General features: G+C 46.4%; 2 protein-coding genes across 5 annotated transcripts in view; both read left to right on the top strand.

Moving 5' to 3' along the window:
• The window catches only part of LOC147608712 (Glycosyl hydrolase family 47 protein), a 29,325-nt gene extending 15,564 nt beyond the window's left edge, over positions 1 to 13,761 (top strand). The window contains exons 5-15 of one of the 4 annotated variants that reach the window (XR_015264311.1): positions 5,092 to 5,191; positions 5,327 to 5,509; positions 5,623 to 5,671; positions 5,765 to 5,944; positions 6,039 to 6,159; positions 6,282 to 6,363; positions 6,488 to 6,579; positions 6,723 to 6,823; positions 8,780 to 8,931; positions 13,248 to 13,395; positions 13,495 to 13,761. Coding sequence is in view for 3 of the 4 variants with exons in the window: in XM_086788230.1 (XP_086644356.1) it covers positions 5,092 to 5,191; positions 5,327 to 5,509; positions 5,623 to 5,671; positions 5,765 to 5,944; positions 6,039 to 6,159; positions 6,282 to 6,363; positions 6,488 to 6,579; positions 6,723 to 6,823; positions 8,790 to 8,931; positions 13,248 to 13,395; positions 13,495 to 13,737 (1,441 nt within the window). In the remaining variant the exon portion in view is untranslated. The remainder of the gene's footprint in view (positions 1 to 5,091; positions 5,192 to 5,326; positions 5,510 to 5,622; positions 5,672 to 5,764; positions 5,945 to 6,038; positions 6,160 to 6,281; positions 6,364 to 6,487; positions 6,580 to 6,722; positions 6,824 to 8,779; positions 8,932 to 13,247; positions 13,396 to 13,494) is intronic. The other 3 variants (XM_086788231.1, XM_086788230.1, XM_086788232.1) reach the window with 3 other exon arrangements.
• Positions 1,003 to 2,235, top strand: LOC147608713 (uncharacterized). The gene is made up of 2 exons (XM_086788587.1): positions 1,003 to 1,422; positions 1,553 to 2,235. Exons 1-2 carry the CDS (start codon positions 1,018 to 1,020, stop codon positions 1,976 to 1,978), a joined length of 831 nt encoding a protein of 276 aa, XP_086644713.1. The 5' UTR covers positions 1,003 to 1,017; the 3' UTR covers positions 1,979 to 2,235.
• Positions 13,762 to 26,424: the final 12,663 nt, after the last annotated feature.

Here is a 26,424-nt window from a genome sequence, read left to right as displayed (position 1 = left end):
AATGACTCCTTATCTCCCTTAGTTTGGATCATCAAGAGTTTCAACCTTAGGGTAAGGCCTTGGGAGCTAATGCTAAGTAAGCCTACATATGCAAAGAGAGTATCTTGGGAAGAAGATTAAGAAAATTGGGAGAGTGATAATGACACAAGAATGCTGAAAAGCTCAATTGTGGAGGCTTCACTCATTGATTTGAAAGGGAATGGAGGGCTCGTTTTATAGATGGAAAAGTGACCCCCTCTCACCTTGTTACAAGTTACAATTGTAGAATCCTTCCACCTCCCATGACACCTGTGAGGAGGTCACATGAAATGTCTCTTTAGGCAAAGTCTTTTTCTAATTTTTAATTTGGAGATCTTTGACTAAAAATACTTGCATGAGACAAGGTTGTAGCCAAGTTGGCACCTATGTGGCATTTTCACTTTACAAATATCAAAAGGCTCCTCATCCATATAGGATTTCTTGAAAAATCTTCCCTAATTATGCACCTACACCATAGTTGCAAAAAAACGCGTTTCAAACTTTAGGCTACTCGTTTGAAACGTGCAAACGTTTCAAACGTTTGAAACGCGTTTTTTTGCTGGGCCAGTTTTTTTTTATGATAGAAAACGTACGATGCAGTATCTCCTGGCATTTCAGTTTTGAAAGTGACGCTTGAAAGAGACGTTTCCAGCCTTTGAAGTCTTCCAGGTTTGCTTGCACCCCTACCTACGCACCAGTCCTTCTCCCCCGGCCCCTACGCACCGTAGGTAACAGGTTTGTACTAACCCTAAATCCTGATTTTTTCTGATTTTGGACCAAATTTCAGATTTGAAATTTGGGCATTTTTTGCCAGGTTGCCTACATTGGTGCATGCACACCTTGCCTACGCACCAAGCCTACTCCTCCGGCCCCTACGCACCCTGCTTCTCAGGTTTTTAATAACCCTAAATGCTGATTTTTTCTGATTTTGGACCAAATTTCAGATTTGAAATTTGGGCATTTCTTGCCAGGTTGCCCAAATTTCTTCATTCATTCATCATGCCTCGGGCTAAGGATGCCATGTGGAACCACGTAACTCCTGTGAGCAGATATGGGGGTTCAGGCACAGAAAGGTGGAAATGCAATTTTTGTGCCAAAGTGTCAGGTGGGTCTATTATTAGGGTAAAGGCCCATTTTACAGGAGTAAGAGGGGAAGGCATTGGCCCTTGCAGTCAAGTACCAAGAGAGGTTGTAGCGTCTCTTCAGCAATGGAAGAGAGAACATGAAGCAGCAAAGGGAATTCAGCCTATTGATGATGATGTACAGGATACAGATTCTGTAGGTGAGCTCCTAGTATTTCGGAATGGGAGTCATGCCTTTGGGAGAGCCACTGCAGTTTTGAGAGAGACTCAGCTTCAGCCAGTCTCTTGGTGGGAGAAATATGGCATCGGTACTCCAGTTCTGGTAAGTGCCCACTGACAAGTTACAACTTACATGTAATAAGTTTGCACTTTGAAGTAACAACTTAGTACTTACAACTTATATAAGTTGTTTCTTCTTATTATTTATAAAGTTTTCTGTTATCTTTTGACAGAAACGCCTTGCATTACGAGTCCTCTCACAGGATTGCAGCTCTGGTCCATGTGAGAGAAACTGGAGCACATGGGCCCTCTTCCATACAAAGAAGAGGAACAAATTGTCCACTGCTCAATTAGAACGGTTGGTGTATTGTCATTGCAACCTCCGTTTAATTGAGCAGCAAGGCAATCCCATTGAGCCGCGCCAAGTGAATGTCGACAAGATCGACATAGAGAAAGTGAAGGACGTACCAGAGATCCCTGCTGAGGAGCGCGACATCTATGCCATGCTATACGAGGAGATGATGGCACCAGCTACTATGACACGATCACGGGCACCGACATCAGCAGATCATGCATCTACGAGTGCTGAGGCTGAGGCTGAGGCTTCATCTTCTTACGACACAGACTCACATTCCTCAGAGGAGGATGATGCTGAGTAGTTACTAGTTACTACTAGTGACTCTTGACTCTTGACACTTGAGTCTAGAGTTGAGAGTCCAGACTCCAGACATTGGAGACCATTTGTTTTTTCAGAGTTTTTGTATTTGGTCTTTCGGTACAGACATCTGTATTTCAGATTTCAGATTTATCATTTGACACTATTCACTAGTGCTTAGTATGTTGCTTAGTATGTTGTAAGTTGTAACTTGTAACTTCAAACTGGTTATGCTATTAATAATTATATGGGTTTTTGCCATCTATGATCTAATTCCTGATTCCTGAAGACTGCCATGTATCATGTATGATGTATCATGATTCATGTTACATGTATGATCATTGTATGATGTAAATTGTAATCATGTATGATGTATTAAGAATCAGGATTCAGTATGAAATTTGAATCATGGATTCATCATTCATGATGTATCATGATTCATGTATATGAAAGTTGAATGTAGATTTTAGCATTAAACTGTACCAAACATAAATTTATGGACACCCCCCTAAAAAAAACCTGGAAAAAACACCTGAAAAAAAATTTGAAAAAAACTTTTAAAAAACTTTTGGAAATTTGTTTGAAACGTTTTTGAAACGTTTCAAACACGTTTCAAAAACGCGTTTCAAAAAACGTGTGGCAACTATGACCTACACACATTTCTCCACATGCTAGCTTGTGGCAAATAGCATTTAAATATTACAAAGGCGAGCCATGCATACATTTAGGCCTACTTTTATTTTCCACATCACTCACCTATACAACCATACCAAAGCATTTATAGAACATACTTGGTATTTACAATGAGCACATCCACACATTACCCAAACTTTAGGAAATGCAAAATATTGATGAGAGATGCTGTTGGGGTAGCCGCCATGATGTCATTTTATTACGGGCGTGCCGCAATCTTCTTGGACAAGCTTCCACCTTATTACCATTGCAAAGCCACAAAACTATATACAAAGTTGAAAATGAAAGATATTATTTTTTCATGTCACAGTATCTATCTAGTGGAAGCTCCCATAGCTTGTGCCAGTATGTCATTGTCTGGAATAGAGCCTTTGTCACTATCGGTGTAGTCCCCAGCTTTGCCCGCACAATCTCATGTGGCACTGATGGCTTACTTCTAATCATGCGCGAGATCATTGCCACTAGGTGCCTCTCCATCGGCTTCCAGCCATCATATACCTCCTCTGTATCTGTCTCGGCCAGCTCTCTTCTTTGTCTCCTCTTGTGGTAGAAGTTGGGACCCTAGATGGGGGCACCATACAGTAGTGGAGGTGTAACTAGAGTAGCAAATAGCCAAAGCTTCGTCGTCGGCTCCTGAAACTGTATCTGTGAGCATTGCCTCTCTAGCGAGCCAAGGGTTGCATATTCCCTCATCAATCTAGCTTCGGCCGCCTTCCACATCGAGAATTGAGGTCCAACAAAAGTGATCCCAAGGTATACATATGAGGTAACATACTCCACAAGCTCTCCACTATGTAAACTGTACTGCAGATCTACCTATCCGCTGTGGGGAGGTGTTAAAGATCATGACCTTGGTCTTTCCAAGGTTCAGAGTGAGGTCCCGATCCTCGCAAAAGGCCCGTAATGCATCCAAATGCCTCTGCAGCCCCTTTGGTGAATTAGAAATAAGAACAATATCATCCGCATACAAGAGGATCCGTATCAGGACTCCTGCTGAATGTGCTCCTGGTCCTCCCTGTCTGTCTATTTAATCCGAGATCTTGTCAATGTATAGACCAAATAGAGTAGGAGACAAGGGGTAGCCCTGCTTCACCACCCCGATAGTGTGTATGATCTCTAAGTCACCTCTTGGAGCCCGTACTCTGCTTGTGACTGACTCATAGAGTGTAATGATTCTCCAAAGCATCTCTGCTGGCACTCCCATATCTTGCAGTCTCCTCATCAAGTCTGGCTCGTGGGACGGTATCAAAAGCTTTGCGGAAATCCACAAAGCAGCAGTATATCCGATGCCCGTGAGCTCTCCCCTCCTCAATGATCCCCGTAGTGTAAAGATATGATCTAGTGTGGAGTGCCCTCTCCTGAAGCCTGCCTGCCCCGGTGCTCTGAGTCTTTGCTCCTCGGACCATCTACCAAGCTCATGCTCCAAAATCGAACCATAAATCTTGGCCAAGGTGTGACCAATCATGATAGTCTTGTAGTTGCTGGGGTCCATGGGGTCACCTGCTTTCAAGATAGGTACAATAGTATTTGATGACCAGCTGGCGGGGAAGCCCTCACATAGAGCCCTGTTAAACATGTGAATTAGTAAAGGGGCTAGTGTGTCCCTAGCATGAGAGAAATGCTCGGTGAGGAGTCCATCATGATCGTCTGCTCTCCCAGTCTGCATCTTGTCAATAGCATCTCTCACCATGCTCAAGTGAAAGAAGGAAGAGTGTGGGGGACGTGGTTCGGGTGGATGGGGGAGAGGTTACTGCTCGGGGGCATGGTAGAGAGAGGTGGCATAGGTGTTCCAGGTTCCAGGTGAAGTAATTGGAGTCGGCCGGCAATGATCTTGGAAGATCCTCTAGGCCTCCTCACAGTCCCTCCCAAGAAATAGCTGGTATAGCTCCTGCTCAAGCCTTTTAGGTAGGCTCTTTTCTTCCTCCGTGTGAGATGTCGGAAGATCACTCGTGCCCGCCAGTGAGTGGTGGATCCTAGCGCCACCTCCCGATGTAGATGGGCTCGGGTATCACGACATTCCTGGTCGTACCAGCTATTATGTGGGACATTCCCTCTTGCTGATGTAGGGGTGGCTCTGGAGTGCGGGAAGTTGGCTGCAGCGGACGTATGGAAGGTGGCTGCGAGTTGTGTGGTAAGCGCTTCAAGTGGGATGTGGGGGTCGAGGTCGGAGAGGATGCGGTAGACGTGATCAAAATAGATGGAAGAGCTCTCTCTGGTGAAGTAGTATCTTGGGCGGCATGTGAGGGAGAAGGCCAGGTATGCATGGTCGGCTGCAACACCGATGGGTCGAGGCGAGATGGTAAACTCCGGAATGAGTGGGATGAGAGAGAGAGAGAGAGAGAGAGAGAGAGAGAGATTAAAACTGCTAGTATGACACGACTTCAAGATACTGGGAGAGTAAGGCTTTGATTTTGTGTACTCTAGCTTAGCTGTGTTGGGGAATGAGACGGAGTTTGCAAAGGCAGTACTTTGGCTAGGAGAGAACCTTTCATTCGATGTTGATGTTCGTGTCAACCTTTTTGAGGTACAAATCTCACATGTCTTTGATATTTTTTAAAAATGGCTGAATACAAGCGGTGTTGCAGTTCATTTTGTGTGAAATACTAACATTGTTGACAATGAAACATGTAATTGTAAGCATTTTTGGTTTGAATTTCAGTGCAATATCAGGTTGCTTGGAGGTCTTATATCGGCACATCTGCTAGCTTCAGAGTCTTCTGGTGAGCTGATACCAGGGGGTTACAAAAATCAACTACTTCAATTAGCTGATGATCTTGGACAACGATTGTTACCTGCTTTTAATACACCTACAGGCATACCATATGCTTGGATTAACTTGAAGGTTTTACGTTACACACTGTGTTGTGCCTGCAGATATTGCTGTTACCTTTGATGAAGGTGGCATCTTGTGTTTAGTAATGCATTTAGTAACTATTTTATTGGCTACCCTTTCAGAATGGGGTTATGGAGGATGAAACTTTGGAAACCAGTACTTCAGGATGTGGTATTAACTTCTCGGTGTTCATTATTAGTAGTCACACTATTGGGTAATAGAGTCATAGAATAACATTAAAAATCTTGGATTTATGCCAAGCAGGTTCTCTTATTCTTGAGATGGGTGCACTTTCTCGCTTAACTGGGAATCCTCAATATGAAACTGCTGCACTTAGAGCTCTCCGCAAGCTCTGGAGTCTACGCAGCTCTTTGGATCTTATGGGAACTACTTTGAATGTTGGAACAGGAAAATGGATCGAACATTCATCTGGTATTGGTGCAGGTAGGAAATACACTTGTTAAGGGTGTTCTTGATGTCATTTAGAGTTCTCATTATATGTAGAATATCAATATGTTCACTTGTTGGCTCGAACCAGGGGTGGACTCATTTTATGAGTATCTTCTTAAAGCCCACATTCTTTTTGGAGGTGACGAATATTGGAATATGTTTCAACATGCCTATATTGCCGTGCAGCAGTACTTCCGGCATGGTCCGTGGTTAGTGCTGCCCTTTTTATTGTTTTTCACCTCTCCTTCTGGCTAAGGGTATGAAACAAATTACTACTCGCATTAGCACGCACTTGGTCGTGCATATTTTTTATGGGCATCTGTCTGAGAAGGTATCATGAAGCTGACATGAGAACTGGAAAGGCAACATACTGGCAGCTCACCAGCCTCCAAGCGTTTTGGCCTGCAGTGCAGGTGAGGTAGCGGGCTTCAGTCTTGCTGTATAGGATTCTAGGAAATCATATAGAAATATTATGAACCCATTCCTCCATATCATAAGCATGTCATTTTGCCAATATTTTTCATTTAATCTGCTTAGATACAGGTTCTTATTGGTGATGTTGCAGCTGCTAATGCAACTCATCGTGAGTTCTTTGGTGTCTGGAAGAAATATGGAGTGATGCCTGAGAGGTAGGTGATTACAATCCTAGGTTTTTGGTGCCTTTTTGGAGAGGCATCCACATAATTAGAGAGTAATAGACGAGTTTTATATCTTAGTATACTTATAATTGATACATTTGCATTGATGATCTGCTTGGCTTTGATTGATAAAGGTACTTGTTGGATAGAGGCACAATCCATCCAACTGAGCGTTACTATCCTTTGCGTCCTGAGTTGGCAGAGTCAACTTTTTACCTTTATCAAGCTACAAAAGGTTGTTGCTTATTTTTCCTACGATTAATGGGTGCATTGGGACATGCTCTTGACTTTCTCTGATTAACTTGTTCAGCACATGTTTACCCCCCGCGCCCCCGCGCCCCCACCGCCCCTGCCCCCTCCCCTCCCCTCCCACCTCCACACCCCAACCTCCACTGGAAAAAAAACCCCACCACCCCAATTAGAAAATATGGGCAGTTTCTGCTTGTTTTTCAGCAAAACACTCAAAAATTGGGCGCTCAGCTTGTAAAGTAGCTGGGTCATGTCTGGTCACTCAAACAAGGCTGAAAAGCCGTGAATTTGTGATTTCCCGCAAAATAATTGGCGCCGACTGCAGTGGCTGTTGCGCGCGATTCCGCCTGATTCGGTCTAATTCCTCCTGGTCATGGCTGCGCCCTGGAGTGCTGAATGCCCTCGTAGAAGATCATGGTCAATAGTGTGGTGTGTTGACAATGCCAAGCTTTCAATTGCCTGTCTGTTTTAAGCCAAGTGAAAAAGAGGATAAGGTTGTGAATAATTATGATTAGCACTAATGATAGTGTTAATACTTGCTAATTCTTAGTGTTAGGAGTGAAAATGAGTCCTTTAAAGCCAATAAACTTTTGGTTTATAAAATTATGAGTAGTATTTGTAATTAAGGAACACAGACCCTCTTTATGTGGAAGTATATGTAAACGCTTTTCTAGGAGACGGTATTTATTGGTGTGAAATTGGTTTTTGGTATCATTCATTTCTCATTGTTTTTCCCCTTTCTTGCATGTCATGGGCTTGTTAGATACTGGCAACCAGCGGATCATCAGGTTGGGGAGAGGATTTTATCCTATTTAGATCTTCTTACCCCTTCATTTGAATTCATCTTCCAGAGGCCATAGCGTATAGAAATCAGCCTGGAAAACAGCTAACCAAAGGTCAAGGGCCCTGTTTGCATTACAATCGTGCTTATCAGTCAAAAGCTATGTGGCCTCTGAAGTATTGCAAGGCAGCTTTTCTACTCATCTGGAGCCCCGGACCTTTTGTCTTAAGGCCAGGATGGGATCACTTGGAATTACAGCCCCTAGTTATATCTTCCATAGTTTTCGCTTTTTGGGACCTAATGGAACCCCTCCCTGTATTCTTCTTCTCTAGACAAAGAGATACGGTTAAACTCTTTTGGCCCGCTTAGCCAGGCATGACCCTGAACGAACACAGGATATCTAGGATACCATCCAAGTCATAGTTACCACGAAACGTCGTTCCGCCTTCCTGGAACGCCGGAACGCCGTTCCGGGCGAAGGCACGTTCCCGGAACGTCCCGAAACGTTCCGATTTTTATTTATTTTTTTGCTTGCAGAAATGTATGTTCATGTCTTGGGGGAGCAAATATTATGAAGCATATTTGGCTATCAGTATACAAAAAGTTACATTTTTTTGTGTCATATGCTGACATGTCATATGACGTGGCGTTCCGCGACGTTCCCGATCGGCTCCCGTTCCCGTTCCCGCTCCCGTTCTAGCATCCGACGTTCCCGGAACGTTCCCGTTCCGCGGTAACTATGATCCAAGTACACCTGCTGTAAATCAGCCATGCTAGTGATTCAGATGATTTGAATTCTGGACAGGGCATTACTTCCCCCCTCCATTTTTGCACCACTTCCTTCTCTGTTTCTTTCCTCATTTCTTTCTGAAAAGAACCTATGTGTCTAGACAAATCTGTACCTTGCAAATTTGAGTTGATTGGTCATGTTGGGTCTTGCGTCTTGCAGCAATGTTGCACATATGATTATATGGCCGGTAAAAATATATCTAATTTATGCAACACCTGCTAATCTGGTGGGAGCGAATGCTGTAAATTCTAGTATCTTGTGTTTGTTTTTCATCATTGAGTTGATGTTTTGAAAGTTTTTGTGCCATTGTAATAAGGTGAAATGCTGGATTGTTCCTTTTACCATGTTTGATGTCTTTTATTTATGTCTAGCTATTTGCAGACCCTTGGTATCTGGATGTTGGTGAGAGACTTCTCATTTCCTTGAATGATTTAACTCGTGTTGCTGGGGGCTATGCAAGTATTCGAGATGTGACCACAATGGAGTTGGAAGACCATCAACACAGTTTCTTTCTCTCTGAGACGTAAGGTTCCCTCTGACATATACCCTGATTGCTTGCTATTGGACATTGGTATTCATTGAAATCATTGTTTTTTTCACAAGCAGTAAAGGGTTGATAGAAATAGCCTCCAAGAGAGCACAAGAGGAGCACCATTGATGTCAAGAAAGGCTGTCCTGGCCCTGCTGAGAGTGACGAGATTCCTGCATTCCCCTTCTGCCGGGAGGGGGGGGAGGGCCCTCTTCCATGTGGGTTTGGTGCCACCCCCTTCCGCCCTCGTGTGCTGTCCTATTGCCTCCGCCCAACTCCACCTCTGCCCACCATCCAGCCCGTCCCTTCCTCTATGCCATCCAACCGGCCCCTTTCTCTCTGCCACCCCTGTCATTCTCTCCCCTCTTTCCTGCGCATCCACTCCATCCTCCTGCCTTGTCCACTTCCTTGCATGCGTCAGCGTCCTCCCAAGACTACCCTCATCTGCCTTGGTAGTGGTCACTGCCAGCGCTGACGGGGTGCCCATAGTTTTTGTCCTTGTCTCTGATCCATCCATCATGTTGCAGAGATAGAATGGTTTGCATTTCAGACAGAGAATGGAGATTGCAGGGAAACTGGACCAGTGCTGATTCTGTCGACAGCAGGGCCACATTACTAGGGACTGCCCTAGAAACAGGAGGCGCACTAGGAGATGGGTGGGCGTGCTCAACAGATGCCGCCCACCCCACCCCGCCCTGCCCCTGGCTGTTCCAGCACCCCAGTAGCCAGGCGTCTGAGAACCCCACCCCCTGCCCCAGACGTAGAGCATCCCAGCCCTCATGCCTATCTTGCAAACCCTGATTGCAGACTTTTCGCAGGTGGGCCCTACCTAAGACGTGGAGCATCCCAACTCTTATGCCTCTCTCACCGATCAGACTCCTCGCAGGTGGGGTATAGCTCACAACCTATTCCCTCCTCCCCTAGGAGAGGATTTCTCCCACGAATGGGAGGGAGATTTCACCCATGCTCTTACACATAAGATTTTTTCTCATGAGGACTTTCCTATACTCGCCTCCCCACAGGTGGCTACTTGAGGCATTCCACTTCCTTGAGAGGTGATGCATCAACGCTGATCATGAGGTTTGGTTGCACCTTTCACACCATAGTCACATAGAAACGCGTTTCTGGGCTGAGAAACTCCGAAACCTTGAAACGCCCGAACCGCCAAAAAGCGTTTCAGAAACGGGGATTTTTTTTCGTTTCTAAAAGAAATAAATTGTCTTTTTTAAAAATTTTGTCTAAGTGTTTTTTTTTAAATGTTGGGCTTACACACTCTCTCTCTCTCTCTCTCTCTCTCTCTCTCTCTCTCTCAGATCCTTATAGTTGTGCATTTACCCTAGTAGTGCTCCATCCTTATATATGACATATGTACATACATCCCGACCTCATAGTAGTAGTTTTCTTTCAGTTTTCTTCTAGTTGTTGTATTGTGCACTGAGCACCATTTGATACTCAAAGATTACCACATACATTGTACTTGGTTTTGTCTCATGGGCCAGTTCTCTTTGGCCTGAGAGAGTCGTTAATACAATCTTTCTTTCTTTCTCCCGAGAGGAGAGGGTATGCAGATTGTGCAGAGAGGAGGTGGAGAGTGAGGAGCATTATGTATGCAGATGCAGAGCATATACAGCCATCAGAGAGAGATATCCCATTTTATTCAGAGAGCCACATTCCCTGCGCCAGATCTTTGAGGCAGCAGACCAGCGCATACTGGGGAGATACATTCTAGACATACAGCGCCACAGAGAGACATTATTACAGGCTCAGACAGCTCCAGAGGGGGGGCGACAGACACAGATTACTACATTTTTTCAGAGATCCATACCCCTCCCAGCCCCTACACGGCAGGGAATTACTCTCCAGAGAGCAGAGACACTTAGAGCCCGCAGGAGACAGAGGACACCTGGCTTTCGGACACCACGCCTATACCAGAGAGAGATGACAGAGATCAGAGCTCAGTTTCACAGAGAGGGTGTGGAGCGACTGGCTCGCTTCAGAGCACACCCAGGCATGTTCTTCAGGGAGCTGTGGACACCCCCTTCACTGATGTATACCATTTTATACCCCCAGTATGGTACAGGATGGAGCTAGCTAGGTTGCATATCATGATTGTATACTCCATGCATATAGCTTTGCATTCTCCTAGTAATAGAGCTCCATCCCCTGCACACCTAGATTCAGCTTTTTTTATTCAGTACTTTTTCATTTTGTTGGGATGACAGAGGATACCCCATACATGTACTCCGATTTGTCTCATAGGCCGAGTTCGGTCTTTTGGAAGACGTTAATAAAATCTTTCTTTCTTTCTCTCTCTCTCTCTCTCTCTCTCTCTCTCTCTCTCTCGCATGCGATCTGCAGTCACCTCTTCTCCTCCTCCTTCTCTCCCCCAATTTCTCACAAATTCCCCAATATTCCCAATTCCCTAAATTCTCAATTGCCCAATTTCTTATAAATCCCCAATTTCTCACAATTGCCCAATTTCTCACGAGTCACAATTGTACAACTCCCCAATTGCCTAATTGTGACCACAATTGCCTGAGCTTTTACCATATTTTAAGTGCCTAGCTAGCACTAGGTAGTCCTACAAATAATTCTACAAACTATTGTATTTATATAGAAAAAACTACGAAACCTCAACGTTTCTTAGCCGAAAGACGAAATGTTTTGTCCTGAAACGTCAAAAACCCCCCAAACGTTTCTGGTGACTATGTTTCACACTCTTAAGATTGTCTCGTGGTGTGTGTGTGCACACGTGCCTAGTGCGTGTTGTGATCCAACCGTGCGGATCGTGAGGTGAGTCGATCATGAGATGATTGGAGAGGTGAATTGTGAGCAATTGGAGATGTGAATCGTGAGCGATCGGAGATATTGATAAGCATGTTTGTGTTTAGGTATCATCCTCCCTAGCTTAGATTAGCACTAATCACATTGCTAATTAGTATAGGATTAAGTCTTTCTCATCATCACCATCTCCATGGGAGCTTGGATACACAAGCTTTAACATGGTATCAGAGCCAGTCTCTTGCTCCCTATATCTTAGCATTCACCTCCTCTAGCATGACATTGCATTAATCTTAGATTATTAGCTATTATCACTCACTTAACCCCAATCTTGTCTTCTACTCAAGAGAGGCTGAGATTGCAGAGCTCTATTCTCCTCATCTTCTTGACCATTGGCCAAGATCTCTTAGACACTTATTCTCCATCCCTAGACGACCAATCACACCAAAGGAAATTGCCAATTTCAGCTTCTACGCATCAAACCGGACGTACGGCGCCGTTGACTGGTTTTCTGTGCCATTCAGTGCCTACACCTCAAATCGGGACAAGACCTCTTAGGTTTGGCTAGAGCATACTACAAGGAGCCCACAGCTCGAATCTCAAGGCGTTTCATCAACGGAACAAGGAGAAATCAAGGAAAAACCAGTTGCTGCTGTAGGCGCGATTGTGCCTGTTTTTAGGGTATTTGAACCAAACTTTGCTACAAATGGCACTTGGCCTCATCAAGAACAACATTACTAAGAAAAATGCCCCTTCAAAAACTTCATTGATAAGCTCAATTTCGGCCTCCATCTCTCAACCCTCTTAATCACTGTATTAAGAAGGTATTACTTAATTAGTTTAGGGTATTCATCATGTTTGTATTTAGGTATCATCTTCCCTAGCTTAGATTAGCACTAATCACATTGCTAATCAATATAGAATTAAGTCTTTCTTATCATCACTATCTCTATGGGAGCTTGGATCCACAAGCTTTAATGAGAGAGAGAGAGAGAATAAAAGCTTTGATATATGTGTAGGTTGCAAACACACACACACACACACACACACACACATGTATATATATACATATTATGTGCAGATATATATGTGTGTGTGTGTGTGTGTGTGTCATAGTCACAAGGAAACTCCATTTTGGGGCCTATCGGATCGGAAACTCCGTTTCCAATGTCACCCGTTTCTCATTTCCTTTGTGCCGTTTCTTGATGAAACTCTTAAGGTTGCATACAAAATATAACTATGTTGTTTCAAAGAAGCCGTTTCTTATCCGTTTCCATTTCCAAGATTAAGTCGTTTCCGTTTCCAATAGCCTTGTCATTCTTGTTCCGTTTCCCGTTTCATGTGACTATGGTGTGTGTGTGTGTGTGTGTGTGTGTTTGCATATATATATATATATATATATATATATATATATATATATATATATATATATATATATATATATATATATATGGAGAGAGAGAAAGAAAGAAAGAAAGATATATTAAGCGTCTGAGAGAGAGAGAATAAAAGCTTTGATTTATGTGCAGGTGCAAATATTTATATCTGCTCTTTGATGATACCTTTCTATCAAACCGTAATTATGTTTTCAGCACTGAAGGGCACCCCTTACCAGTTTTAAGGTCGTGGCAACAGTGGGTTCCTTCAGAGCCTTTTGAAAATGATACATCATTGAAGGTAAATCATACCTTATGTTTCTTATAACCAATAAAACAACAAACTCGGGTTTCATGCAGCTTTCCCAAGGTTTAAGCAACTCCTTGTTTTCATGCACAGAGAGAACCAGAGAAAAGAGAGACGAGCTGGAATAGTGCCATGGAATCTAAAGTATGTCCAAACTTCAAAGGGTTCTCCTCTACAAATGTGTCTCAAAAGGTTGAGAGTGCTTGTCATGTTTTGGATGAGCAGCTGGACCACAGATGTAAATCCAACGAATGTTGTGGGGTGGATGCAGCAACTTGTAGGAAAAGAACTTGCAGCTTTTCTGGATATTGTGGGTTATGGGAAAGCTTAATTTAAACTTCGTTTAGACAAACACAAAAATCAGTTAAACTCCTGATAAGTGTGTGTGTGTGTGCACGCGCACACACGTGTGTGGATGCAGGTTATTGGCAGTACTCTCAGCTACTTCTAAAATGGGTCAGCGGATCACCATTTGTCATCGGTTATCCATTGGTGAGGCCGGTGGCTTGTAGACCCATTCATCTGCAAGTCATCACTAGAAAGTGGATGCACGTCATTGGCAGTACTCTCAGCTAATTCTAAAGTGGGTGAGCCGATCACCACTCGTCATTGGCAAGAACCCATGTTTTATCCATTGGTGAGGCCCGTGGCTTGTAGACCCATTCATCTGCAAGTCATCGCTAGAAAGCCACCACACGAGCACACTGTGGCTACTGAAGGCCTGCGTTGCCAAAGAAATGAATTTCTGCTCCCAAAGTGGGTGGTCAATCCACGGAATTTGATGTGGGCAGGGGCAAGGAAAATCTAGAGCTCTTGAGAAGCCTGAGCAGAGTAGAGTTACTGAACTAGTTCAGACCTTGAGTTGGAGCCGATAGAAGACTTACTGGCTGACACAGGCATGTGCAAGAAGCTCGAAACAGGGCAGAAACAGTAAGAATTGATCAGCATTGATGTGGTGAAGAAACAGGGTTTGATAAAGACTGTGAGCAGTGTTTCAAGAAGTTTTGAGTGGAGTCTCCCACCTAAGTCTCCAGTGGGGCCCCCTAGGATCTTGGGGCAGCCTGTGGATTATAGTTTCTTCCGGTGTCTTCTGACGGAAGGGATAGACAGGTTCAAGGAGACCGTAGCCCCTATTCGGGTATGTGTGGTCTCCAAACCCTCTACGCCAGAGAATGGCACGATGATCGTCTCTTTCCCCTTGAGCGCAGCCCCCGAGACACAGTGGGATCCAGAGTCGGTGGCCACTACCATTCAGGGTCAGGTAGTTGAGCTATCGCATCATTTGCAGGATCTCCGCATCACCGACGTTCTTATTCATCTATGGCCTCTTGCCAGGATGGAGCTTGGTGGATCAACCCACAGAGACCAGGGAGGGGAGATGGTGACCTCCAGCCTGGAGGTGCTGCTTTTTGTGTTCATGCATACCTCTCTCACAGTACCTCTCCCCCCTTCTTATAGATATCTCCATTGTGATCGATGGAGCATGGAGTATGCATACTCTCGTGCTCGGGTAGAGTGGCAGTACATGGAGGGCAGGATCCACGCCCATTTGGCGCGACTTCACACCAAGATAGATTGTGACTATTCCCCGTCTAAGCCCGTGCCCAAGACTCTTCGAGTGGAGGGCAGTTCCGGTAGTTCCGCCTCACACAGAGATTGATATGAGGATTGTCTCATGGAACATTCAGGGCTTAGGGGGGCCTCAGTGCTTTCAGGAACGAGGCGTCCTTAGAGGAGAGCTGCAGTGAGCTATGGTGGGGGGACCTATCGACATTCTTTTCCTCCAAGAGCACCATCTTACTGAGGAGCGTACCCACCGCTGCCGGAAGATTCTACCAAGCAAGAGTCATACTTTTTGGTCTCCATCCTTCGGCCCTTCAGGGAGGACGCAGGGAGGAGTGTGTCTCTCTGTCAGCGAGCAGTCTCTGCCGTCTGTGACAAGATTAGGAGTCATAGTTCCAGGACGTGCTCAGTTAGTTACCATTTTGATTGGAGAGGATAGCGTTGGCTTCCTCAACATTTATGCCCCAAATGCGGCAAAAGGTAGAGCTATCTTTTGGAGCACTGTCCAACAGGCCCTGCCCCAGGCTGATTTTTGGTGCATGGGCGGTGACTTCAACATGATAGAGGTAGCATAGGACAGACTTGGAGGTGGCACGGCCACAGTCTTAGGAGCAGAGTACTTTGCATGGGAGGAGATGATACTGATTCTTAGGGGACAGGACCCTTGGCATCTTGCAGAGTTTGGGCGTAGCCCTGGGAGTCTTAGCTTCTCTTGATCGGATAGGCGGAGGCTGGAGCAATGGCCCCAACCTCTCTCGGCTGGACAGGTTTTATGTCAACGAGTGGGCTTGCAACCATGGAGGCATGGTTGGTATTCTGGCAGGCACTACATTCATGCCCCAGTTATTCTGTCCGTAGAGGACCCATGGAGGCATGACAGACATGCGAGCTCCATGATTCCAGACAGCCTCATTCAAGACCGCGAGATCTGCAGCCGGATCGAGCAAATATGGGTGGGGCTGGACTTTTCCTTAGGCTCTGCAGCGTGCACTTTGGATGATGGCCTTGGGGAGATCAGTATTTTCTTACAGGAGGCAGCCTAGAGTAGATTGGAGAGATTTCGGGAGCAGGAGAGGAGTTTGAGGAGGAGCCTAGCCTCTTTACAGCGTCTTTAGGTTCCCCAGATAGCCCGTGGATTGAGAGTCGGATTGCAGTTGCCCGCACGGAGATTCGGTCCATTGAGGAGAGGAGGGTGGAGTATAGATTTTGGACTCAGGCCGGTGACAGAGTTACTGGAAACTTCTTTGAGATAGTTGGCCCACACAGGAGGAGAGACGGTAGACGGTATTCACAGGCTGCATGGAGCTATTGTTTCTGATCCCCTGCATGTGAGAGCCATCACCACGGACTTCTTCCGATCTCTTCTCACCGGTGCCCCATTATCCCCCCAGGTGATGGATGTGCGCGAGAGAGTCTGGAGGCACACGAGAGAGGTGGTTCCTCCCTCCCTTCGGTCTTTCTTATTGACCCCTTTCACTTTAGAAGAGCTAGTGGAGGCGGTGAAGGCATTACCTAGGGGCAAATGCCTGGGGGCGGATGGGCTTCCTGTTTCTTTCTTTCTTTGCCATTGGGACCTCATGGAAGGTGGCCTTCGCGCTGCCTTCAATGAGATTATGCTCACAAGTGCCATGCCAGAGAGGCTCATAGAGGGCTTGATACATTTGATTCCCAAGGAGGGTGGTGATCGATTGGAGATCCGGCAGTGGAGACCCATTACCCTTCTAGGTGATAGAATGTGCAGCGGAAGAAGGGAAAGTGGAAACACAGGAGAGAGAGTGAGAGAGAGAGATGGAGAGGAAACACAGGTGAGAACCTGCTCTCAATATCATCACCAAAAGGAATATATGTCCCGAGCAAGAGGGGAGAAAACCTTGTATGTGAGGGATTGCAGCAAACAATGCTAAGCAAGCAGTGAGAAATGAGGGAGGCAAGCCAGCTATATATATGCCCATAAGTAGGCAGCCGACTGGTGATAAAATCCTCCACGATTGGGAAAATACCCAAGACTCCATAAAATGGGGAATAATGTGGGAAAATATATGTGAGGGGTGACCAGCCCCTCTAACTAACATGGTCAGCCCTAGAGGCTATAATAGGACACCAAACATGAAGCCAGCAAGAAGGGGATGATGTCTAACAGACCCTCTCAGCACCGGATGCTGAGTGAACTCCAAGAAGCCAGAGACGTCGTCCTCGATCAAAGATGAAAGACTGCAGAAACAGGTACCAAGAAAGCTCCACAAGCAATCTCCTCAGCAACTCAGCTATAAAAGCAACAGAACAAGCTGGCAGGTACACCGCTCCTTTGGAAGAAAACAACCATATAGGCTGCGACGTGCTGCTCCAAATAATGGTTCCAAACCCAAGTGTAAGAACACTCCCCGAAGTCGAATGTCGTGTATCAAGCCTGGAGAAGGTATGAAAAACCTCATAACCAACCAAGATCAGATCCTGTATATAATCAATCCTGGGAGAAGCAAACTGCTCCTCACTGGAAACCTCAAAAGAAAGAGTCGATCTGCTCCAACTCTGTCTCCACATCACCCTCTGAAAAAAGATATTGTTGGACTGGTACAAGCCCAACTCGATTCTGATCCAAATCCAAAGCACTCTGGAAGTACCACTGTGCCCTAGGCACGGTCAGCAACCACAGATCCAAAGCATCCCACTTGGTCCAAAAAACCATCCTCCAAAACAACAAACCTGCAGAACTGGCAGGGGGAGGGGCATCCTCAAAAGCATCACAAAGAGAGGCAGAGGTAGACTCCTCACAATGAGGAAGGGAAGCAGGAATATAAACTGCAGTGGTAACAAAGTCCTCGAAACATAGACACAGGAAACGCCCGTTTCCAAGGGGAGAAACGTGAAAATGGCGTTTTGGGGGCCGTGCTGCATGAAACGGGCTAGAAACGCGAGTGGACTTGCAACGGCCGTTTCTCACACAGGAAACGTTTGAATTGGCGGGCTGGAAACGTGTAACCTTGCTTTGAAAACACGTGGCCTATCTCTAGCCCGTTTTTTATTAAAAGTAGCCCGGTTTTTTCTTGAACGCGTGGCCTGAAGCAGCCCGTTTTTTTAAAACGTTTGAAGCAGCCTATTTTTTTAAATAGAAACGTGCAGCCAGTTTTTTTAAAAATAAAAAACGTGCAGCCCGTTTTTTCATTTGCAGCCAGTTTTACACAGTAAACTCTGCTCAGGATCTCTGAAAAGATCACTGCTCTCCTCCAAAATGTGTAAACTCCTGTCAAAGAAGAAAGTCTCCACAGATACAAAACAGCTCCCGAAACTGATCCTCAAGTGAAGTAGCTGGAGATAGGCCCCCTCTGAGTGTAGAAAACTCCTGTGGGAAGCAAAACGCAGCCAAAACACTGCTTTCTAGCAAAAAATAGCACTCCACCGCCAACAGAAGGCAAGGAACATGAAGAAACCGGGAAACCGTGTAGGCCAGGAACAAAACACAGGTATAGATGCTCCAAAATCAGCAAAACGCTGACTGAAATCAGAAATTCAGAATCCTCTTGAAGTACCAAACTGCCTCCAAAGCCACAATCCAAACAAGAAACCCCCTCTGCAAGTGATCTGTGTCCACTGGAGAAGAAAACGCAGCCAAACAAGGGGCTACAAACCTGAAAATTCAGGCCAACTAGTGTCCACACCTCCTATGAGGAAAAACGCTGAAGAGAAGGTACCTTCCGGTCCAACAGATGAAGCCCATGTGAAGGTAGAGCTTCCAGCAAGATCAGTTCAGAAAAAACGCAACAACCATGGCTGCAAATCTGAAAACGCAGAGGTATTCGGGGCAGTAGAAAGGGCTGAATCTGGAAACGTAGAAGAAATAGGTACGCCCATGCCTCAGATCAGCATATCAGCATCAGAAACCTGTAGAAGAAAAAAATGCAGCAAATATGCTGCTGCTGGCTTGTACAAAACAGGCGACCAGCACTAGGGGGGGGTATGAATGCTGAGAACTGCTGCAAACTGCTGTAGACAGCCACTTGTAGAAAAACGCAGCACACTAGGTGCTGCTGCCCTGAAAACAGTGCATAAAACAGGTGTTCTCAGAGGTCAAAGTGATGAAGAAAGACCACGGGCTGCTGAGAAGAAACACCTGGAAGAGGTAGGTGACCAGGAGCACTTCTGAGAAAAAACGCAGATCTGTCCACCTTGCTGAAAATGCAAAAACGCAGGAGGGAGCATCCAACATTGAGGATCACCGGCGCTTTGATACCATGATAGAATGTGCAGCGGAAGAAGGGAAAGTGGAAGCACAGGAGAGAGAGTGAGAGAGAGAGATGGAGAGGAAACACAGGTGAGAACCTGCTCTCAATATCATCACCAAAAGGAATACATGTCCCGAGCAAGAGAGGAGAAAACCTTGTATGTGAGGGACTGCAGCAAACAATGCTAAGCAAGCAGTGAGAAATGAGGGAGGCAAGCCAGCTATATATATGCCCATGAGTAGGCAGCCGACTGGTGATAAAATCCTCCACGACTGGGAAAATACGCAAGACTCCATAAAATGGGGAATAATGTGGGAAAATATGTGAGGGGTGACTTGCCCCTTTAACTAACATGGTCAGCCCTAGAGGCTATAATAGGACACCAAACAGGAAGCCAGCAAGAAGGGGATGATGTCTAACATTAGGGATGGCCTATAAGATTTTGGCCAATGCCATCAGCAGGCGACTTCAGCCTTCTCTCCCAGACTTGATCCATGAAACTCATATTGGTTTTGTTTAGGATCGGAGCATTCTGGACAACTTCTTTATCTTTTGGGAGGCGACAGCTTCAGCCAAGATGCGGCAGCAGGACCTCATTGTGCTACTCCTAGACTTTGAGAAAGCTTATGACAGGGTGGATTGGAGCTTTCTTGAGGGCACTATGAGCCGGATGGGATTCCCCATGGAGTGGATTCGTGGAGTCTCAAGACTTTATTCAGCATCTCACAACCAAGTTCTCATTCAGGGAGCTCGAGGTGACAGATTCCCCCTTTCCCGCTCGGTTCGACAGGGCTGTCCTCTGGTACCATACCTCTTTCTATTTGTCGCTGAGGCCATGAGTAGTTTTCTCTCCGCCCAGGAGACCGGACTTCAGGGATTGCGCCTTCCCCTCTACACGTAGGAGCTACTGGACTCGGAGTTTGCTGACGACATAGCAGCCTACCTTGCCGGAGATGTTGGGAATCTCCAAAGATTCGCGGAGGCGATAGAGATTTTCTGTTGTGCATCAGGAGCGCAGATCAACTGGCACATGTCGTGTGATTTTTGGGTAGGCTCAACACCCACCCCGACTTGGTGACCGATTGAGGCTTTCCAGTGGATCCCAACGGGCACTCCAGTCCGATACCTCGGTTGCCAGGTTGGCATTGATCTCTCCAGAGCAGCAGCTCGCTCCATTTCTTCTGAGTATTCGGAAGAAGCTTTTATATTGGAGCTTCGTGAGGCTATCCCTAGCAGGCAAAGTGGTGGTGGCAAACCAGGTATTGCTTGCCACCATGTGGTACATCACCTCGTGTTGGGACTTTTCTCGGCATGTATTGGCTAGGTACAACGTTTGATCCGGAACTTCTTGTGGGCTGGAAGTGATGGGAGGCCAGCTAGGGCCAAGGTGGCATGGAGAGTGATCATTCAGCCACATAGCAGAGGGGGGCTTGGCCTGATCGATCTAGCTATACAGAGCCGCCTGTTGGGCAAGTTGATTGTCAGAGGACTCCTACCCGGTGGTGAGCTTTAGAAGGATTTCCTCTTAGCCCGGATTTCAGCCTGCACTCAGAGCCTTGGAGGCCCGTGGCCACAGTGTACTAGATGGATCTTCACAGAGATGCGAGCCCATGGTTTTAGTCCTGCCTTTGAGGACATATTCGTAGCCAATCTACTTCGTGCTTGGGATCATCTCAAGCCAGCCCTCAGACAGATTGTTCCAGTGGCCTCAGAAGAGCAGCTTTGGTAGCCTTTGATATGGAACCCCCTGATCCGTTTACCCAGTGGCCACATATGCTAGGGGCCCGACCGCATATATCCTAGGGCGCCTTGAGCATGGGACCAGCCAAGTCTCTCGGAGATTGGATTGCACATAGGCAGTTACCTCAGGCAGAGCAAGAGAGAGGCCTGACAGGGATCCGGGGTAGAGACAGGCTCAACATTGACATCGACTCAGCTATTCCTCAGGAGGGGCTGACTCCTATTTGAGACCTGACCCCCCAGTGTGGCTAGGCGTGCTCACTAGACACGATATCCTTGAGGTGGTCCATGGAGAAGATGAGGACAGTGGTCTGCTCACTTTTTCTTTGCTCACTTTTTCTATTGGATTACATGGCAGACTAGAGACATTAGAGCACCCCTTGGAGGATTTCAGAGGCTGCACCTTGCAGAGGGTGAGGGTGATTGGTTTTCAGGCACGGGCATGGCACATAGATCCAGCACCGGCCAAGGTGGCCAGGGAGAGACTTTGGCGGTTATGGATTTGGGAGTGCCGACCTCTCTTGCGGTTGCAGTGGGACCCTGGAGAGTGGACTTGGCATGATCCCACAGATTGGGTGGAGACTCTGGATGCCCCTTTCTTTGCATATACAGCACGGCTCGGCCGCAAGATCCAGATGCCGGAGATAGATGGCACATCGGCAGCAGCAGTACACTGGCAGTCTCAGGGCCTATCACAGCGCTTCCTTTCAGATTTTTGGAAGAGGCTTTGGGACAGCTTTCGGCCGAGGAAGATCACTCTCTTCCTTTGGCTGACGACACACAGGAGTCTGGTGGTTGGTACTTGGCTGGCAGTCAGAGGTCGGTTAGCAACTTGCCCGAGGTTGGAGGTCCCAAGAGTCTCAGCGACATTGCCTGAAGGCTCAGCAGATTTGGCGCATCTTCGCTATGGACAAGACATCGACCTCGATCATCACTTGGGGTACTGTCGCTTGGGCCACCGAGGCTAGAGTGGTCAGGACTTATGAGGAGAATGAGGGAGGACTAGCCCTTCAGGTTTCCCACCATCGTATTGCAGTAGTACCAGTCACAGCCCCACCGGCAGGTGTCTGGCGACTAGGCTCATGCCAGTGATGGGAGATTTGCAGTAGCTGGCACATCTGGCGATGTAGTGAGGCCATCGAGGGTACCCACACTCCGTCGGCTGAGACCATCAGGAGCATAAGGCTCGATATCCTTCACACCCTCCGCGGTCAGTGGGGGAAGCTGCAGGGAGGTTCTAACCGGGCTGATCCTTCAATTTGCCCCAAGCCTTGCATATGACTCTACTCTTGGGCTCATGCCCTGTATTACCCTGCACATCGGGTACAACATTCACAAGAGGCTTTTCCACATTAGGCTCAGCATTCTTAGGATTCTGTGGGCATTTAGGATATAAAAAATCTTTACTGCCACACTTAAAGCATTTTCCAGCCTTCCTGTACTCTTCCAATTGCTGTTTTGAGAGCCCAAAATTGTGGCGTTTACCCCCCGGCTTCTTTTTGGAGTCATCCTTTGCATCTCGGCCAGCATGCAGAAGGGGCGGGAAGCCTTCTTGAGACTTCGGAGGCCTGGCCCTTTCCTTACAGATAGAGGCGGTGACCCCATTTGGCATTACAGACCACCTGTATGGTTGTCCCCCCCCCATAGAGCGGCCAGCCAGAGGAGAAGCATCTCTTTTCCTTTGATCATTTGGCTCCTACCCTTATATGAGGTGAGGTTGTATTTAGCCTATCGTGGTTGTACTTAGCCCTTTGCGGCTGTTTTTCTTTAACTAATTGAAGGATCTTTTTCTTTGGAAAAAAGAAGAAGTTTTGAGTGGATGCCACGTGTGAGTGCCTTTCAGAAACATAAGAGATTGGGCCAGTTTCTTCTGACGCTTGTTGGGCAATGAACAAGACGATGAGGAAGCACAGGCTTCTACCAGATGGTTACAGTCTTGATTGGTGAGAAAAAGAGGGGTTTGGTCTTGGATCACACAGGTGTGAGTTGAAAGGGCAGCCATGTGAAATTGAGATGCAGGCCAAACTGTATGTTACAAGCCATACATTCTGTCGAGAGGCTTTAACACAGCCATGTGAGGGGTGAAAGACTTGTCGTGGTTTATGAAGATCTATTTTCTGCATGGGCTCTGTATCAAGTAGATGTTGAGGTGGAACAATGATTTATTCAAAATGAGCATAGCAAAACAACAATGAAATGTAATGTTTTCTTTAATGCCCCCTTGCCCTCTAGTCCACTAAACACCTCCAGCACCTCATTATATCCTCTTGATAGTGAAGTTGGCTGGCATGCCACTGAGCTCCTTGTCTTCCAAATCCAGCATATTGCATGTTCATGTTTTAAAGCATGCTGCATGCAATGCAACAATTTGTTGGGCATTGTTCCTGCACCTCTTGCCATCAGAATCCTCCAACAAACTCAAATGCCCCCTAAACCACCATCTAGAAGCAGACTAGTAGTAGTGTTTCACTCATTACATTTATGGAATGCCACGTGCATCCATGAATCCTTGAGAAATATGCACTGCATATGAAACAAGTTTGGAGTTTCTATACCGTTGTATATGTGAACATTTCAAATAAATACCCTTGTTTACCTAATATGCAAGGGGTTACCATGCACACTATTAAATGCCTCTTGGTTGAATCTCGTCTCAAACAAAAGAACCTCATGAGTTACCATCCAATCTTGTTGAAGTATCTATTATTCAGGATGATGTAATTGAGGATGCAATGATCCCCCATGAGAAACATATGCTGTCACAAAATTCCTCATCGCTTTTGTTTTCTAATGTTCATGTGTGGCATATGGAGCTTGACATGACATACATGTATGGCTTGTGGAGTATGACATGGTGTGCTTGTATGGCATATGGAGCCTGACATGATAGTACATGTATGGCTTATGGAGCCTGACATGATGTGCTTTCCCGGGACTAGCTATCTTGGTGATTATGTGAATTTATGTTTTGGGGAGATTCCGGAAGGATCATGAAGCCCTGAACACTTGATACAATTGAGCATATGGGTGTTTCTTCCAGTCTAGCTGAACTCGTGTGTGCATGGCTTTGATTTTATATTTGGATGACTTGTCTTGTATGCCTGGACAATGCCTGAGGTTACTGCCTGTGTTGTCCATGGGGTCGGGGATGCCTTGGCACCCTGTGGACGTGTATGCACACACCTGTTTTACAGGTGGTAAGCGTCCCTAAAAACCCAATTTATACCTTTATGATTTCACGTACTAATATTTATTGGTGCAGGTCCACACTCACTTATAAATGACCGGACAACTTATAAGTAGTACACACTGGGCAGGAGTATTTTAATACACGTGGCGGCTAAAACTCAGGTACTGGACATAATTTGGGCAATTTGCTTCTAGGCGCCCCATCTTGGACCTAAAAAGCATACGCTTGAGTTATTATGGGAGGACAACAAGCTCTAATCTGGAGGAAAACTTGAGTTTGGGCTCATACGCATACTTTTCTAGTGCATGGAGAACTGGTTGACCAGATCTGGAGCTGGTTGCTAACAGCCCTGAAAAAGCTTCTGGTTGAGACATCTGGAGCACTAGAAAGCTGGTCGATTGGTGTGGAAGACTTCCTCTGCTGATCAGTTACCTTCTGGCATGTAAACCTTTGCTGGTCGACTCATCTTGGGGCTTCTGAGAGCTGGTCGACTGCTGAAAACAGTCCCTCGAAGCTGGTTGATTTGCTCTGCGAGACTGAGAGGTGGAAGATGGAGATACATGGCTGTCCCAGGCTGATGTGGGAAGGTTGTGGGCTGTCCATGGTTGTCCTGCATGTGCTCTAAGCTGGGAAAGCTCTCTTGTTCTAATGACGAGCATCAAATTCAGCATATGTTTGCTTTTGTTTTCATCTTATATTGGAAGTGTCAGGTGCTAGCCAGTGGAGAATCCTTGGGCACCAGCAAGGTTGTATCTAAAGCAGACCCCTTTTTGGTAATCTAACCATAAAGGGGGGGAGGGGGGGGTCAGCTCATCTTCTGGCTCCTAGTGTGTACTGTGCAAAGTTTACTTCTCTCTCTTATCTGGCATGTTCATGTGTTTGATCAGTGTTCATGATTGATGATGAGATTTCCGTGTTACAGCTACCCTTCCGTTACATTGGTATCAGAGCTTGGTTTTTTACAAAGCTTATGCCATATATGATGTTGGATATGGCTGTAAGGATTCATTATCCGTGAAAGAAGGTTGGGATACTGAGGTAGCCCTCGTCTTACTGTCGTGCTTCGAAAGAGGTTACCTTTTGTCATGTGCACAGTGTGTATCTACCGTTGTGTATCTACCGTGTGCTACATGCACACAAGACTAGCTTCGAGGTTTGGGGAAGCTTGGAAGGCAGGCTGATTGGCGACCTGAGTTAGGGATAGACTAACGGACGGGCACCCAAGTATGGACGGGCGGGCGCCCAAGTGTGGATGCCTGCTGACCGGCCAAGAGCCTATAAAAGGGTGGCCAAGGTTAGTCATTAGTTCATAGAGTCTCGCGTGTCTTTGTGAGAGCTCTATGGTTAGGAGCTTGGATCTAGTGCAGACGTGCACTTGCTTTATGCAGCCAAGGCCGGCAGCAGTCTCGAGGCCCGCGCGGGTAGCTTCGTGGTGGTATGGGACGCCACGAGATAGAGATTGGTCGGTACGTCCATCTAGTTAGCTTAGCTCGTGGCTCGGTGGGGACAACCAAGACTTGTGGGCTTGCCCACGGCTGTCAAGGTTGGGAGGTGAGTCAGGCCTACACCCCTTTCACGTTTGTTTGGTTGTTTGCAAGTTTCGAGTCTTGTGTCATGTGCACAGTGTGTATCTACCGTGTGCTACATGCACACAAGACTAGCTTTGAGGTTTGGGGAAGCTTGGGAGGCAGGCTGATTGGCGAGCTGAGTTAGGGATAGACTAACGGGCGGGCACCCATGTATGGATGGGCAGACGCCCAAGTGTGGACGCCCGGTGACCGGCCAAGAGCCTATAAAAGGGTGGCCAAGGTTAGTCATTAGTTCATAGAGTCTCGCGTGTCTTTGTGAGAGCTCTATGGTCAGGAGCGTGGATCTAGTGCAGACGTGCACCTGCTTTATGCAGCCAAGGCACGGAAATTCTTTTCTTTCTGAAGACTTGGTAATTACATCACGGCTAGCCATTTAGATCATTCTGTGGAGGATTCTATCACTTGTATTCGCTGCACATGGGAAGAGGATAGAGACATGGACCAAGTTGGGGCTTTGGTAGGTAACAATCCACAATTATCTGCTAGGGTTGAAGATCACCAGGATCTTGATGCTTTGATGAATGAGCTTGAAGAGCTCCATGCCTCTTACTTTGAAAAGTTGTGGTGATGTTTTTGATGATGAGGGCAAGTGGGTCTTCACATGGCAACTTCACAAGCAATCCCGTGAAGGGAATTCTGATGATGTTGTGAGAGGGCATGCAGTTCGAGTAAGTGATGTGAGTGGGCATGCAGCCCGAAAAGATGTTATGAGAGGGCATGC

Source organism: Cibotium barometz, chromosome 52, assembly GCF_041138505.1.
Source record: "Cibotium barometz isolate CiBa-2024 chromosome 52, ASM4113850v1, whole genome shotgun sequence".
Classification (NCBI taxonomy): Eukaryota; Viridiplantae; Streptophyta; class Polypodiopsida; order Cyatheales; family Cibotiaceae; genus Cibotium; species Cibotium barometz.
Note: the sequence above shows the minus strand (reverse complement) of the source record. Positions and strands in the feature narration are given on the sequence as shown.

Coding starts and splice junctions, on each gene's coding strand:
- LOC147608713 (XM_086788587.1), top strand. CDS start 1,018: ATGCCTCGGGCTAAGGATGCCATGTGGAACCACGTAACTCCTGTGAGC. Junction 1,423..1,552: donor GCATCGGTACTCCAGTTCTG/GTAAGTGCCCAC, acceptor ATCTTTTGACAG/AAACGCCTTGCATTACGAGT.